We start from the raw sequence: 17900 nt of genomic DNA, 5'->3' as shown, positions 1-17900 counted from the left end.
TCTATGCCACTTTCTCCCCACCCCCACCCTCCTCTCATTTATCCCTCCACCCTTCAGGCACTCTGCCTGTATTCCCGATGAAATGTCAATTTTCCTGCTCCTCGGATGCTGCCTGAACTGCTGTGCTTTTCCAGCACCACTCTAATCCAGAATCTGGTTTCCAACATCTGCAGTCATTGTTTTTACCTCTATTATCCGAAAATCGGATTATCCAAAGGAGATCTCGAGGTCCCAATAGAAACATTACATCAAAGATGTGTTTCCAACAATGATCACGTCTTTTGTTTACAGTGATTAAACAGGCACTGTCTCCAAATGACTGACCTCCCACCCTCTCTCTCCCCCCACACTTTCTGTGGAGTTCTACAGAGGGGTGTACCCTAACTGCACCCCCCCCCCCCTTCCCCAGATAATCTGACCAACATTGTCCTATACAGGGCAGAGGTGGAACCTGTCAAAAAGTTGCAGTAAAAAGTTGTGTGTGTGTGTGTACATATGCGCTCTATTTGGAGACTTACCCCACAAAGGCAGCAGCAGAAGCAGTATTATTGTTGGTGTTCGGTTTGGCTGTTACGGACAGGGGGCAGGGGCAGTTTTGGAAGGCAGGGGGCAGTGTTGGACAGGAGGGAGGGTGGAGTTGGCTGGGGATGGGGTGGAATGGGAAGGGGGTATGGTGTTGGATGGGGATGGGAGCGGGCTGGGGGTTGGGTCCCGTACACCTTGTGCTGCTGCTAGTCTCCTGAACAGGGAGCAGACTTTAAAAACTCCGAACCCCAGAGGAAAGGCATTTAATCGATTAACTGAATAATCGATTATCCAAACGAAATGCTACCCGCCCATCTCGTTCGGATAATCGAGGTTCCCCTGTATAGTGCAATTCTGTTCTCCCTGCTATGGGAAGGATGTTGTGAAACTTGAAAGGGTTCAGAAAAAAATTACAAAGATGTTGCCAGGATTGGAGGATTTGAGCTGTAGGGAGACAATTAGGTTAGGATATCTGTTCGGCATGGATGAATTGGACGGAAGATGCTTGATTCTGTGCTGTGCATCTCTATGACTGTCTGAGGAGTGAAATGATGACAGGCATTTAAGAAGATCCTTCATTACTCTCAATAAATATGTATCCCATAGAGAAAGGACAACTGTATAGAAAGGGTGCATCGTCCATTGATAATTCGTCATGAATTGGAGACCTGAAGATTGAGACATTTTTGAAACCAAAGGTGACTTAAAAAAAAATGGAGAGAAATTCAAATTTGAGAGACTAAACCAGCAAGAAATATAAAAACAGACACAAGTTCTAGAACTATATAAAGATGAAGAAAGTAAAAGTTGATTCCTTGGACGTTGAGACTCCAGAATTTAGCTGGTGTCATCCATACCCATGAATGAATAAAAGAAAACCTGTGAAACTCTTCAGTCTAAAGGTTGACAGGTTTCCTGGACTCACTCGCCAACATTTAAAAGTTGTAAAAGAAGTGACTTTAGATATAGTGGATACTTCGATTGCATTTCTCCAACATTCCGCAAGTTTTGCAAGGTCACATTAGGTTGAAAACTTTAATTCTAATGTGTCTATTCAGGAAAAGACGGCAACTTAAAACAGAAACTATATGTCATTTAGCCATAGCATCTATTATTGGAGAACCTGAACTCCATTATTGAGATGATCCCCCACAATGACGGTATCATGGCAACAGTCTCAGTACTCAACACCAACAACTGCCAATCTCCAAACACCGTCCTACAACACATCCACTTTATTCTCGATCATGACATCTTCACCTTTGACAACCAGTTCTTCATCCAGACACATGGAACAGCCATGGGGACCAAATTTGCACCCCAATATGCCAACATCTTCATGCACAGGTTCGAACAAGACTTCTTCTCTTACTCAGGACCTCCAACCAACATTATACACCAGGTACATTGACGACATTTTCTTTTTCTGGATCCATGGTGAAGAGTCACTGATAAAACTACACAGTTTCATCTCACCATCAAACTCACCATGGACTACTCTCGACTATCTGTCTCAATCATGGACACATGCATCTCCATCAAGGATGGGCACCTCAGCACCACACTCTACCGCAAACCCACAGACAACCTCATAATGCTACACTTCTCCAACTTCCACCCAAAGCATATTAAAACAGCTATCCCCTATGGACAAATCCTATTCGTGCACCAGATCTGTTCAGATGAGGAGGAATGTGATGGGCACCTGGAAGTACTCGGGGATGCCCTCATAAGAATGGGGTACAATGCTGAACTCATCGACCGCCAGTTCCGATGTGCCACAGCAAGGAACCGTAATGACCTCCTCAGGAGACAGACTTGTGCTGCAACCGACAGGGTACCCATCGTTGTCCAGTACTTCCCAGGAGCTGAAAAACTACGCCATGTTCTTTGTGACCTGCAACACATTATCAATGAGGATGAGCACCTCATTATCATTATCAATGAGGATGAGCACCTCACCGAGACCTTCCCCACATCTCCACCGCTCGCCTTTAAACTAGAAGGCCTTGGCTAGAAGAGGAGTCTTCCATGAATTTCTGCTGTACATATTGTAAATGCTGCACATTTTTATTACTGTGCATCACACTGTGTATCCTATGAAGGGTGGAGATGAAAGCAAAGTCTCAGAATAAAGCGTAGGTTTACCAGAGTAATGGAAGTTGGGAAGTGGGGTTTCACAAGGATAAGTCGAAGGACGATTGCTGTACTGTGATTTATATTAAGGCTATGCATTTTTCAAATTGTTGTGAAACATAATTTCTATTTTAAGGTAGACTTTACAAAACTATAACGTCTTTAGATAAATCTTGCACAATAAGTGAATAATTTCTATCTTCCATTGACTCTGTCTATATTTCCTGCTGTCTTGGAAAAGCAGCCAACATAATCAAAGACCCCTCCCACCCCACTTATACTCTCCTACCCACTTCAATCAAACAGAAGATACAAAAGTTTAAAAACACGTACCAAGAGATTCAAGGACAGCTTCTTCCCTGTTGTTATCAAACTTATGAACAGACCTCTGTGCACCTTCTCTGTAGCTGCAACACCATATTCTGCATTATGTTCTATTACCCTGATGTATTTATGCATTATTTGTCTGGCTAGTATGCAAATAATACTTTTCACTGTATCTTGATAGTTGTAATAATACATCAGATCAACTAATTTGGTGATTGCGGGGGGGAGTGCAAAAAGATGGTGACATAGTCATAATGTCATTGCACATTAAACTTAATAATCCAGGAGCCTGGGCAGTAACACTCAAACAAACCACAGGACCCCCCAATCTTGTATATCACAGTCAGTCTTCTCTGCTGTAAAGAAAGCAAAAATGCTGCAAGGCCAGCACATGCTTCCTTAGATATGGGGCCTAAAACTGCTCACAATATACCATATTCAAGGGGAGGGGATTGTCTAGTGGTATTATTACTGGGCTATTAATCTAGAGACCCAGAATAATGTTCTGAGAACCCAGGTTCAAATCCCACCAAAGGCAGTTGGTGGAATTTGAATTCGGTAAAAAACTGAAATTAAGAGCCTCATGATGACTATGGAACCATTGCCATTTATTTGGAAAAATTCATCTGTGTTAAGTAATATTCTTTTGGGAATAAAACTGCCAATCACTTGGGCTACATTTGACTTCAGATGCACAGCAATGTGGTTGACTCTCAGCTGCCTGTTGGGCAAAAAATCCTGGCCTGGCCAGCGATGTTTACGTCCCATGAATGAATTAAAACAAAAATGCAGTCTGACCAGAGCTTTATACAGCCTCAGCAGTATATCCCTGTTTTTCATTCTAGCCATCTTAAAATCAATGCTAACATTGCCTTTGCTTTCCTAGCTGCCAGCTGAATCTATATGTTAACCTTAAGAGAATTCTGAATTAGGACTTCTGAGTCCCTTTGTGCTTCAGATTTCCAAAACCTTTCTCCATTTAGAAAATATCTCTGCATCTATACTTCCTATCAGTGTGCACAACCTCACACTTTCCCATACTGTATTCCGTCTGCCACTTCTTTGCCCATTCTCCTAGCCTGTTCAAGTCCTTCTGCAGCTTCCCTGCCTTCTCAACATTACTTGTCTTTCTGCCTTTGTTTGTCATTTGCAAACTGAGCAACAATACCTTCACTTGCTTTGTACAGAATTGGTATGTAATGTGAATTGTTGTGGTCGCAACATGTGTCTTTGCGGGACTCCACTAGTCACTGACTGGTTTTTTGGAAAAGACCCCTTTATTCTCCCATTCCATCTTTTCCCAGTCAGCCAGTCCTATATCCATGGCAGTACCTTGCCATTAACACCATGGCTCTTATCTTTTTTAGCAGCCTCCTGTGCAGCACTTTGCCATATTCCTTATGGAAATACAAATAGATAATGTCCACTGGCTCTCCTTTGCCTAACTGGCTCGTTACCACCTCAAAGAATTATGACAGGTTTGTCAGGCATGACCTCCCTTGATGAAACCCTGCTGACTCAGCGATATATTACCATGCACTTCGAAGTACTCCTCAATTTCATCCTTAACGAAATCTAAAATCTTACCAATAACCAAGGTCAGGATAATAGTTTCCTGCCGTCTGCCTCCCTCCTTTCTTAAACAGGAGAGTTATGTTGGCTATTTTCCAATCCTTTGGGAAATCCCTGACTGCAGTGATTTGTGAAAGATCACCACAAAGCCTTAACAGTTTTCTTAACTATCTTTTTCAGAACTCTGGGGTGTAGTCCTCCTGGTCTGGGAGATTTCCCCACCCTCAGTCCTTTCAGTTTCCCCAGCACCTTCTTATTTCTCAGCAGAATTCACTGTGGGGAAAGACATGGAAGCTAGGGAACTCGGGGAAGTAAGTAGTGATGCTACAGGAGAGGACGTGCTGCAGGTTTAAAACACATAAAGACAGATAAATCCTTGGGACCTGGTCCCAGGATGTTTTGGGAAGCGAGGGAAGAAATTGTATGGCTCCAAACGGAGATAGTTGTGTCATTGACAGCCATGGATTGGATGCCAGAAGACTGGAGAGTGGCTAGTGTGTCATTATTTAAGGCTGCAAGGAAAGGCCAGGGAGCTACAGACGGGTGAGCCTGACATCAATGGTGGGTAAGTTGTTGGAAGGGATTCTAAAGGACAGTATTTGATGCACTTGGAAAGGCAAGGACTGATTAGGAATAGTCAGCATGGTTTGTGCATGGGAAATCATGTCTCTCAAACTTGATTGAGTGTTTTGAAGAGGTGACCAAGAAGATAAATGGAGGCAGTGTGGTAGACATTGTCTATCTGGACTTTAGGAAGGTTTGACACAGTTGAGTTTGACAAGGTTCAACATCGTAGACTGGTTAGTAAGGTTAGATCATATGGGATCCAGGCAGAGGTAGCCAATTGGATATAAAATTGGCTTGGAATTGTGTTGCTGGAAAAGCGCAGCAGGTCAGGCAGCATCCAGGGAACAGGAGAATCGACGTTTCGGGCATAAGCCCTTCTTCAGAATCCCTTTCCTGAAGAAGGGCTTATGCCCGAAACGTCGATTCTCCTGTTCCCTGGATGCTGCCTGACCTGCTGCGCTTTTCCAGCAACACATTTCCAGCTCTGATCTCCAGCATCTGCAGACCTCACTTTCTCCTATAAAATTGGCTTGACTGTTGGAAACAGAGGATAGTGGTAGAGGGCTGTTCACACTGTAGATCTGTGACCAGTGGTGTACCTCAAGGATTGGTTCTGGGTCCACTGTTGTTCGTTATTTATATAAATAATTTGTGTGAGAATATAGGAGGCATGGTTATTAAGTTTGTGGATAACACCAAAATTGGTGGTATAGTGAACAGTACAACAAGTTATTTAAAAGCACAATGGAATCTTGAAGAACTGGGCCAAGGGGCTGAAGAATGGCACATGGAGTTTAATTCAGATAAATGGGAGATGTTGCATTTTGGTAAAGCAAGCCAGGGCATGACTTAGGATCCTAGGGAGTGTGATCAGATAGAGAAACCTATGGGGCAGGCCTGCAGTTACTTGAATGTGACATCACAGGTAGTCAGAGTGGTGAAGAAGGTGTTTGGCCTACTTCCCTTCATCAGTCAAAGTATTGAGTTCAGGAGTTGGGACATAATATTACACCTGTACGAGACATTAGTAAGGCCATATTTGGTGTACTGGTTCAGTTCTGGTTGCCATGTTATTGGAAGGATGCTATGAGACTGGAAAGGATGCAAAAAAGATTTACAAGGATGTTATTGAGACTGGAAGGCTTGAGGTGTAAGGAGAGGCTGGGACTTTTTTCCCTGGAGCATAGGAGGCTGAGGGGTGACCTTCATGAGAGGCATAAATAAAGTGAATAGCCAAGATCTTTTGCCCATGGTAGAGAAATTTAAAACTAGAGGGCATAGGTTTAAGATGAGAGGGAAAAGATTGAAAAGGGATTTGAGGGGCAACGTTTCCACACAGAGGATGGTGCGTGTATGGAATGAGCTGCCGGAGGAAGTGGCAGAAATGGGTACAATTACAACATCTGAAAGACATTTGGACAGGTTCATTGATAGGAAAGGACTAGAGGGATATGGGCCAAATGCAGGAAAATTAAACCAGTTCAATTTAGGAAACCTGGTCGGCATGGATGAGTTGGGTAACACTACAGGTGACACCATTGCATTATACACACATGCAGACAGACGGACACACACAGACACTCCTCTATACATATGCACATACACACACTCTCAGACCCTCTCTCATACACTCACATATACGCTCCACACACACCCTCTCACAGACTTAAACCCCTTTACACTCACACTCGCACTCACACATATACACACCCTCCCACAGACACTCATAACACCCCCCTCCCCCAACACACACCCACCCACATGCACACATACACATATAAGTTTGTGGGGTGAATTTGTACTTGCAAAATTACATTTTACTTTGCTCAAAAACTGTAAGATTCTGTAAATCCGTTTTTTAGATTAGAATCATTCTGACCATTGTGGCACAGACAGCTTCACAGGGAGCTAACTCCTTCAATACATTATCAGGGATGAGATGACACAAATTGTTAAAGTTCACTTGAGAATGTAACTTTTATAAAAGGTGTTGCGATTTACATATGAAAGAACTGAAACCAACATGGTCATTCTAAAAGGTGAGAGATTTAACAAATAATCCAGGTCTTTTTTAGTATATAATTTCAGTTGCATTCAGCTGTAAACATTTGTTATAAATTCTGTGTCTTACAATCTTATTCTTCACAATCACCTGATGAAAGAGCAGTGCTCTGAAAGTTAGTGCTTCCAAATAAACCTGTTGGACTATAACCTGGTGTTGTGATTTTTAACTTCATTTCTACTGACTCAATCTTCGAGGGATCCCACATTGAGTTCTCCATCTTGAAACCTATGTGACCCTTGTCATAACTTAGTCTTTACTCATAACATCCCCGTGCTCGATTTGGCAACTAAATACATGCCAAATTATACGGATTCAAAAAGATCAGTGCCACGCATTCCTCCCTCATCATGGTACCAACCACATACTGTCCACTTAGTAGAATACATATCCATTCCCATCTTGCTTTCTTCATTCCTTATCACGATTCCTGCTTCCATTTAGCTGGCCACTTTTGACATTCCTAAAAGTGATATCATCCACGTCCAAATTTTATCCCATTCTCACGATTATTGATAGATCTGAGAATGCGTATTAGGTATCAACAGGTATGGAAAGAGTTCAGTTTTGAGTTTTGTGAAATAGGTTCAGCTGAGCATGACTCAAATCAGACAAGAACTTGCAGTTAACAGTGGGTGCTGGAGGCAAGGGTAATGGGTTAACAAGGTGGAAAAGCATTCTTTTTGTAGAGCCATTTAACAATATTAGAAGCATTCAGTACACAAGGTCAGTTAACAAAGTGAAAAATATTCATTACGTGAAGCCAGTTAAGATTAAGAACATTCACCATGTGACAGCAGATGGTTTAGCTTCTTCTGTTGATGCTCGCTGATTGTAACGGTCACCCAATCAAAATGTATGTTGCCTTATCTGGATGCTGCACCCTGTAAAATGACAATATAATCCATTTAAGGAATTGCTATTCCAGAGGAGACCGTGAACTCATGTCTCTGGGCACATGGGTGATCGTTCTCTCTCCCCCCATGCATGGAATAAAGACGAAGGAGGTAAAACTATACTGTGTTTTGGTGCATTTTGCTTCAACTGAGGGAGGGAAACAATACGACAATATTGACCTAGTCAGCAGGATCCGAATGGATAGTTACAATCGGACGGTGTCAAGGATCACCTGGAACATCGGTATTTCGAGACAGATGGGCCCACAAGGTAAGATTGTAATCCTTGGTCCCTTTCGATATTTCTGTGTGTCGGAGATGGCCCCCTTGTTCAATCGCTTTCTATTCTATGGATTCCTCGAATGGTAAGTAGTTCAGTCAAGAGACACAGTTTTGCCGACGTTCTGGCAGGCAGAGGTTGGAATCGTCTGAGCGGTACTGGGGTTTGAGTCTCCTCGGGTAGGTTTGATTGAGGTTCGGGTTTTCTGTGCTGCATTGGTGAGGGTGGGGTGTAATTGAGGTTCAAGTCCTCTGCACGGTACTGGGGTTTGAGTCCCCTGGGGTGGGTGTTATTGAGGTTTGTGTCCTCTGTGCGGTACTGGGGTTCGAGTCCTGTGGGTGGGTAATTGAGATTCAAGTCCTCTGCACGGTACTGGATTTGAGTCCCCGGGTGGGTTTAATTGAAGTTTGAGTTCTCTGTGCGGTACTAGGTTTCGAATCCCCGGGGTGAGTTTGATTGAGCTTTAGAGTCCTCTGCGCAGTTCTGGGGCTCAAGTCCCCTGGGGTGGGTGTGATTGAGGTTCAAGACCTGTGGGTGGGTAATTGAGGTTCAAGCCCTCTGCGTGGTACTGGGTTTGAGGTCCCTGTGTGGGTTTAATTGAGGTTTGTGTTCTCTGCGTGGTAATGGGCTTCGAGTCCCCTGGGTGGGTTTAATTGATGTTCAAGTCATCTGAGTGGAACTGGGTTTTGAGTCCCTGGGAGGGTAATTGAGGTTCAAGTCCTCTGTGCAGTACTGGGATTTGAGTCCTCTGGGTGGGTTAATTTGAGGTCCAAGTCCTCTGCGCTGTGGTAAGGTTCGAGCTCTCTGTGTTTAATTGGGGTTCGAGCTCTGTGTTTAACTGGGGTTCGAGCTCTCTGTGTTTAACAGGGGTTTGAGTTTTCTGTGTCTAATTGGGGTTTGAGTTTTCTGTGTTTAGTTGGGGTTGAGTTCTCTGTGTTTAAGTGCGGTTCAAGCCCCACTGAGGAGTAAAGTGAGAAAGGGGTAAAAGTCTCTTAGTGGTGAAATTTGTGGCTCTGTGAGTCTTTGTTCTGGGGGAAGAGAGTGGCTTGGATTGCGATGCCATGTGGTCCGCTTCAAGGGCTTTATCTTTTGATAAGTGTAATTTCAGTGGGAGAATACAAATAAAAACAAGAAACCCTGAAATTAAGGTTGTATTAATACTTGGGTTGAAAAAGGAAAGTATCAATCTAAATTGTGCCATGCTGAAAGTATTTGATGTTTAAAAATTTTTGTTTGTTAAAATCCTTTCAAGTAACTATTTTGCCTTGTTTGAATCAGAATCTCAGTTGGGTCAGTAGTCATGCTTTAGCCAGATGAGAGTATTGTATTAAAATATCTTTGCTGCTGTGTTTTTAATGCAGAGTGTTCAGAAAAAGAAGAGACTGCATTTTTAGTTTGATGTTTTTATAAGATTTTCTAGAGAATATCAGAACTTGATGCTGATCCATTTAAATTCTGTTAGTTATTCCTAAGACTTCGTTGGCCCCTTTATATTACAGATTCAAAGACTGTTGAGCTCTATCAAAGTTGCCACTGTAATTTTGACTATTTTATTTGGGCAGTTTCATTTGCAGAAAATATTTTCATATCTTTTAAAATATTTGAGATTTAAATCTGAACTGACACTGCCTCTTCAGTTGCAAAAGCACAGGAAACATTTTGTTTGTTTGCTGTTCCAGACTTTTGAAATACTTTTCCTGACCCCTTTCACATCAGCCAAGTCTCAATTTGTTAAAGGAAAATAATTTTTGAATAACCCGAATGGGGCACCCAAGGTTTTGATTTTAGGACCATTGATTGTTGTTTATAATTGACCGAGTTGTTTAGACAGTACAATTTAGAAGTTTATGGATTGTATAAAATTTGATAATGTCATAAATAGTGAACAGAGTAACAGACTTCAAGATGACTGAGAATGTTGAAATAGGTAGATACAATTTGGTATAGTTAAATGTGTGACTGTCTTCATACTGATAACCACCTTGGCAAGGAAGGAATGAGAGAGGAAATGCAAGCATACTTTCAGCAGCTAACATCTTCTGTAGAGTTTCCCTATTCACAGGTAAAGCATGCCTTTTGACCACCACCCACCCCTCCACAACCAGATCCAACGGATTCAATCAGCTTCACAACCATGGGCACGAAAAGTGAAAAAAACTAACAGCGGTGAAGAGGAGATCGGTATGCTTTATGTCAGTGGCCTTCCTACGGACATTAAACCACTTGAGCTTTACCTTGCCTTTCGATTGCTTAAGAGATATGAAGATTCACTGATCAAGCTAGCATCACAACAGCCAGTTGGCTTTGTTACATTGAACACGCAGAGCTGGAGCAGAAGCAGCAAAGAATGCTGCGTTCGCCTAGCCTGCTGCTGCTGCAGCATTGCATGCTCAGATGTGCTGGTATCCTCCACCTGAAGCATCTCCGGAAGGACGGAAGTCTTGTCAGTTTTGTTAAGTAGTTAACTGCCCTTATCCAAGAAATCAGATTTCTCCATGGAGTGATGCACAAGGACAGACTGAATTTTGTTTTCAAGTTGGACTTTACGAAAGGAGATTTTGGAGAACTGGCTGGTTTCCACTCGACTTGGAGGGGATGGAGTGGTCACTAAGGACTGTGGATTTAAGAACTTTACTGGTGATTTTTTTTTTGCACATGGGAGGATTCTACCATGTTTAGAATTTAGTAAAATTCTATTTACTGTAACAGACTAGTAATTTTTGTTGTTATAATCATTGTATGCTGTGTGTCAGTAACTTGCTTAACTACTGACTGTCAGAGTCTTATGAAAGCTGGTAATACCATTGGTTATCATGAAATGATAAAAGGAAGGAATGAGAATGTGTATTAGGTATAAGAAGGTAGAGAAAGAGTTAAGTTTTGAGAAGCAAGAGGTTCAGCTGGACATTAGATTAGATTAGATTACATTACAGTGTAGAAACAGGCCCTTCGGCCCAACAAGTCCACATCGACCCGCCGAAGCGAAACCCACCCATACCCCTACATTTACCCCTTACCTAACACTACGGGCAATTTAGCATGGCCAATTCACCTGACCCTGCACATCTTTTGGACTGTGGGAGGAAACCGGAGCACCCGGAGGAAACCCACGCTGACATGACTCAGATCAGATAAGAACTCACAGTTACCAGTGGGGTGCTGGAGGCAAGGGTAATGGGTTAACAAGGTGGAAAAGCATTCATTATGTAGATCCATTTAACGTGTAAGGACAGTTAACAAGGTGAAAAGTATTCATTACATGAAGCCAGTTAAGATCAAGAACATTCATTGTGGAATAGCAGATGACTTAATCTTTGATGTTAATGCTCACTGGTTGTAACAGTCACCCAGTCAATATGTATGTTGCCTTATCTGGAAATTCCTCCCTATAAAATCGCGATATAATTCATTAAGAAACTGCTATTCCAGATAAGACTGTGAACTCATGTCTCTGTGCACATGGGCGATTGTTCTCTCTCCCTCCAGTGCCCGAAATAAAGATGATGGTGGTAAAGCTATACTGTGTCTTTGAGCGTTTTGCTTCGACTGGGGTGGGGGGGCAGGTGGAAGTGGGACGACAGATCAAGCATAACCTCTGCTCTTATGGGGGAAGTGATGGCCTTGTGGTATTATTGCTGGACCGTTAATCCAGTGACCCAGGTAATGTTCTGGGATTGCAATTTCAAATCCCAGCACAGCAGATGATGAAATTTAAATTCAATAAAAATCTGGAATTAGGAGTCCTAACAATGAACATTAATCTATTGTTGATTAGTTTCATCAGTTTCACTAATGTCCTTTAGTGAAAGAACTGCCATTCTTGTCTGGTCTGGTCTACATGTGACTCCAGACCCACAGCAATTTGGTTGTCTTTAACTTCCCTCTGGGCAATTAGGATTGGGCAATAAATGCTCGCCTAGCCAGTGATGCCTTCATCTCATGAATGAATAAAAAAAATTACAGTTCCTTATATAATCATCTCCTGTTTATCTTAACAGTTGGGTAACCACACCAGAGGGTGATTCTCTAAACCACTAGTATACCCTTTCCTAGTTTGCTGTGTGCCCTTGCAGCATTGAATAAGCATCTGGATGAGCATTTCAAATGTCCGGGCATAGGCTGTGAATCAAATGCAGGCAAATGGATTAATGTAGTTTGGTGTTTGTTGGTTGGCTTAAACATGTTGGACTGAAGGGCTGTTTTTATGCTGCATGACTGTTGCAATATAATGCACACCTGTGTATGCCTTGACACTTCCCTCCATAGTCATTGTCCTTGGATGAAACTATAATGCTTTCAGTGAATACACTAGCTTGAGGTATGAACTGACCAATATCGCTGATATCTATTCCTGACTCCAACTTCCCCTCCACACACAACAGTTGACAGGATTGAAAAGCAAATCTTGGCAATGGATAAGGTCTGTTCCCGTAACGTTGTCTTCTGAGTTCTGTCCATTAAGTGTCACATATGTGTGCTAAAGTTTAATGTGATAGATTGGGAAAGGAGGAGGTGAAACAAGGCCTGGGTGTCCTTGTACACCACCCACTGAAAGGTGCAGCAGATGGTGAAGAAGACAGAAGGTATATTGGCTTTTGTAATAAGAGAATTGAGTACAGGAACAGGGATGTTTTTCTGCAGTTGTACAGGACCTTGGTAAGATTACTCCTGGGTATTGTGTGTGGTTTTGGTCTCCTTATCTGAGAAAGGTTGTTCTGGCCATGGAGAGAGTGCAATGAAGGTTTACCAGACTAACTGCTGGAATGACAGAGCACTGCCATATGAAGTGATTGGAGCAGTTAAGACTGCATTCCTTTGAGTTTAAAAGAATGAGTTGATCTCATAGAAACTTATAAAATTCTATCAGGACTAGACACAGTAAATGTGGGAAGTATGTTCCTCATGACTATGGAATTTCAATCTGGGGGTTTAATCTAAGGATACATGGTAGGTCATTTATGACAGATCTGAAAAATGTGTTGCTGGAAAAGCACAGCAGGTCAGGCAGCATCCAAGGATCAGGAGAATCGAAAGGATCAGGAGAATCGACGTTTTGGGCATAAGCCTGAAGAAATCTGAAGATTCTCCTGCTCCTTGGATGCTGCCTGACCTGCTGTGCTTTTCCAGCAACACATTTTTCAGCTCTGATCTCCAGCATTTGCAGTCCTCACTTTCTCCCATTTATGACAGATGATGGTTTTCATCCAGAGAGAGGTGAGTTTGTGGACTTCTGTGCTGAAGAAAGCGGTTGAAGCCAAAATATGAATGTTTCCAGGAAGGACATAGATGTTGTTCTCCGGGCTAAAGACATAAAGGTGTAGGGAGCAAAAGTGGGAACAGCATATTGAGTAGCATGATCAGTCATTATTATTGAATACTGATGTAAAAGTTTACTCCTGTTTCAATTTCTTCTGTTAACTCCCTTCTGACTCTCTGCCACTGGACTGTCACCTCTTCTGGGTCTGTCCTGTCAGTGGAACATGCCATACACAGGGTGTTGGTCTTGTCTGGGATGTTGTCTTTAAGGTATGATTCCATGAGTACGACTCTGTCAGGCCATTGCTTAACTGGTCTATGAAACAACTTTTCCAAATTTGGCACTCACCCCCAGATATAAGCAAGAACAACTTTGCAGAGCCGACTGGGCTGATGTAGTTTCTGATTCTTACGTCGATTAGGTGTTATGTTTGGTTTTTTTTGTGACTTTCTAATAATTGCTACAATAAAGTGGTATGACAGGATATTTCAGGAATGCCGTTAAGAATTACCCATATTGCTGCGTTACATGTAGGCTAGGTAATGACAGCAAGTTCATTCCCTAAAAGACATAACTGAACCTCTAACATGCGCGTTTAGCTCTAATGCTTGTTTTAAGTCATTTTTATATTTCTGGTACTTTTATTTGCAGGTGGTGATAAATTGTGCCATTCCAAAGGGACTGAAATATAACCAGGCCACACAAACCTTTCATCAGTGGCGAGATGCCAGGCAGGTCTACGGTTTAAATTTTGGTAGCAAAGAAGATGCCAATGTGTTTGCAAGTGCCATGATGCATGCCCTGGAAGTTCTAAATTCCCAGGATTCAGGTACGTGTTCAAAATCCTGATATTTTTAAAAAAGTGATTGTGTTTCCAAATGCTTTTCTTCTGAGGAGGTCGTTTGGGATTGAAGATGACTTGTTTCAACTCCAGTTCGATGGGTGTGAGGTGACTAATAAGTCAAACAAACAATCCGCAGATTCTGCCACATGTGGTGCATGAACGGTTGGGATAGTTGGTTATATGCTTCCTCCACCTTGACTTCTCCTTTTCATATTCCCCAGCAAGTCCCTTGATGTCTTTGGTACCATCCTGAATCTTCCAAAATTTGTGCTGTTAATAAACATAGAATCATTTTAGGTATAGAATGTTGAAGCAATGGGGAAGGGAAGCAGTTACTGGAGTGATTAGAGATGAGATTTGCATGAGAGACCCTAGCTTATTCTGCTGCTGCAATTTATATGTTGCCTTGCTTCAGGAGTGATATGTTTCAAAGTATTTTATAGGAAATGATGTAAATATTGTTGTGGGGAAAATCACCAGCCTTGGCGTCAGAGTCAGGGTTCAATGACAGAGTTTATTGTACAAGGAAATACTGGAACTCCGGTGAGAGAAAGACACCAATAACACAGTGGTCAGCTGCAAGTCTTCTCTCGCACGTCAAGATACTTTTATACATTTTGCAATATAATAGGTCAGTGATGAGATTATTGCCTTTGTAACATAGTTTGTTTATTGTAAACATTGCAAAATCGTTGATCGTTTTGATGCAGTCATTGTCAGTTCCAGCGCAGCCTTTGTTAATTTCAGCACAATCATTGTCAGTTTCAGAGCAGGCATTGTCAATTTCGACATCTGCGCAGCAGTCCATTACTGTAGTAATGGGTGCTAATCGCTCTACCAGAGAAGGATGATTACTGCAGCCCTGGCTATTAGCACTTCGGTGGGCAGTAAACACTATTCATGTGTATTCTGTCCCCCAACCACCTGAAACTAATTAACTACATTGTGCTGGCATCCACATGGCCCCAGGCAGTATCTGTGTTTGATCTGCTATCTCTCTCCATATTGTGGTCCAGCGGCCATCTTTTGTGTCAATTGGCCAACTTATGGCTCAGCTGCCATCTTGTGTGTCCTTGTGCCTCACATCATCTGCTCCATGCCATCTCCCACTTAAACATTACCATTAGTCAGCTATGAGAATAGAGGGATTAATGGACAATTTAGTTGAAATTGGCAGTTCTTTGTGAACTGTGCTAATTGATAGTCCACTGCATAACATGTCTGCTGTATGTAGACACATATGCTGAGTTCAACCAACTCTGTATTAATTGCTTCCAGAGCTTTTGAGATATTATTGCCTAAGATAGTCAGGCCACGTACTAGGTAATTTCGTTTTTTTTGTGCGAACGACCCCTGCTGCGTCCCCCAAAAGGTGGAGATCCCAAGAATCCATATCCCAATAATGACCCCAAAGTGGTGGGGATCTGCTAGTCAGCACAGAACTCCTGGCTGATGGAGCGGTCACTATCCTTTTCCGGACATGTCCCCCACTGGAGCATTGTACAGTAATGGGTGCAATTGTCCCTACCGCAAACAAGTTTGGGAGGTCTGGGATGTCAGTCGCATAAGTCCCCTTAAATAAGAAAAACAAATCCCTTCGCTGCTTGGTAGCGTACATTGTCCTGTCTTTCCGTCTGTTTATCCACCCATGTCGCCCCTGATCCCCCAGGTGTTCCCCATAGCTGGTATGTATTGAATGGGTGTGTCCATGTCGCAGAGCTGACATGAGTGCCATTGCACTGACCACATATGAATTATCTGCCGATGGTCACATTCAAACATGCCTGCTCGCTGCAGGTGCAGGTAAACTGTCCCCTGGTAACTGAGCAGTGTTGATAATACACTCTGTATGGACGCATGAGTCATTTCTGGGAACCAGGGCATCACAGCATCCCCATCCCTGTCCTGTGAAACACTGTGGGTAATTACCAGGTTTTAAATGGGTCTTCCCTTCCCATGGGCCAGTGGTCCTACCCAGCTGCACACATCTACCCTGGAGTCCCCATTTGTATTTGCCTGTCTGCCCCTTACATGCGCTCCCGAGGTGTCTATTGTATACAGGTCGCAAGGGGTCCGCATCAGGGTGGCCACAAATGGGGATTCGACTGATGTCGCCAGTGGGTAGCTGACAATTCGGTTCCCATGCAAACTTAATAGAAGAGTTAAAAATCACACAGCACCTGGTTAGAGTCCCAACAGGTTTATTTGGAAGCACTAGCGTTTGGAGCACTGCTCCTTCATCAGGTGGTTGATGAAGGAGCAGCGGTCCAAAAGCTAGTGCTTCCAAATAAACCTGTTGGACTATAACCTGGTGTTGTGTGATTTTTAACTGTATGCACCCCAGTTCAAAACCGGTGTCTCCAAATCATTTATAGAAGAGGTTATCTTCAAATCCTGATAGCTGCAACACTTAAACACAGTAGAATATACATAAAGAAATATATATTTTTGCAGTTAAATAAGGTTATCAGTCAAAGTCTTTGTTTTCGTCAGGAGATGCAGTCGTGCTTCTGTGTGGTTTGCCCTATTGTGTTTTTGGTACTCCCCCGGGATGACTGTGTTGTCCGCCATTCCTGTCTGCACCTGCGGAATGGTCGACGACATTAGTTTGGTCACAGGAGTCTTTAAATTATTTCAGTTGGGTCCAGTGCTTCCATGTGCCCTTTCCTTTAATATCTATGCAGGCACAGGTGTCCCCACTTATTACCACGTTGTATGGCCCATTCCATTTTGGGTTTGTCAGGCAGTGCTCGCACCAGGGTGCAGTTTCCTGCTGCTGGGACCTCAGGGAAGATTTTGAGTTCCCCTGCCTTGTCCTTTTTGTCCTGTTTATCAATTACAGATTTCTGCATCCCTTTCGTTTGGGTGCTTAATTCTATCACATACTGCCGAATTTAGTGGACCCACATCAGTGCCACTTGTGATTATTGTGTTTGGCAATTGCATCGCTTGCCGGTCATTAATTCATATGGTGTTAGCCCGGTTGCCTGATTCGTGGTGGCTCTTAATTTCATTAGTATGGCTGGCAGCACTTCAGCCCATGTTCTGCATGAGGTTTGCATAGCCTTAGCTAAAGTATTTTTAGAACATAGAACATAGAAAAATACAGCGCAGTACAGGCCCTTTGGCCCTCGATGTTGCGCTGATCCAAGCCCACCTAACCTACACTAGCCCACTATCCTCCATATGCCTATCCAATGCCCGTTTAAATGCCCATAAAGAAGGAGAGTCCACCACTGCTATTGGCAGGGCACTCCATGAACTCACGACTCGCTGAGTAAAGAATCTACCCCTAACATCTGTCCTATACCTACCACCCCTTAATTTAAAGCTATGCCCCCTCGTAATAGCTGACTCCATACGTGGAAAAAGGTTCTCATGGTCAACCCTATCTAAACCCCTAATCATCTTGCACACCTCTATCAAGTCACCCC

The 17900-nt window shown here is 42.9% G+C and overlaps 1 protein-coding gene across 5 annotated transcripts in view; it reads left to right on the top strand.

The window, feature by feature from the left end:
- enah (ENAH actin regulator) overlaps nucleotides 1–17900 on the top strand; it is a 398339-nt gene that overhangs the window by 169235 nt on the left and 211204 nt on the right. For all 5 annotated transcript variants that reach the window (XM_043687390.1, XM_043687387.1, XM_043687385.1 and 2 more), the window contains one exon: nucleotides 14274–14451. In XM_043687390.1, coding sequence (XP_043543325.1) covers nucleotides 14274–14451 — 178 coding nt within the window. The remainder of the gene's footprint in view (nucleotides 1–14273; nucleotides 14452–17900) is intronic.

This window comes from Chiloscyllium plagiosum, chromosome 3 (genome assembly GCF_004010195.1).
Source record: "Chiloscyllium plagiosum isolate BGI_BamShark_2017 chromosome 3, ASM401019v2, whole genome shotgun sequence".
NCBI lineage: Eukaryota > Metazoa > Chordata > Chondrichthyes > Orectolobiformes > Hemiscylliidae > Chiloscyllium > Chiloscyllium plagiosum.
Note: the sequence above shows the minus strand (reverse complement) of the source record. Positions and strands in the feature narration are given on the sequence as shown.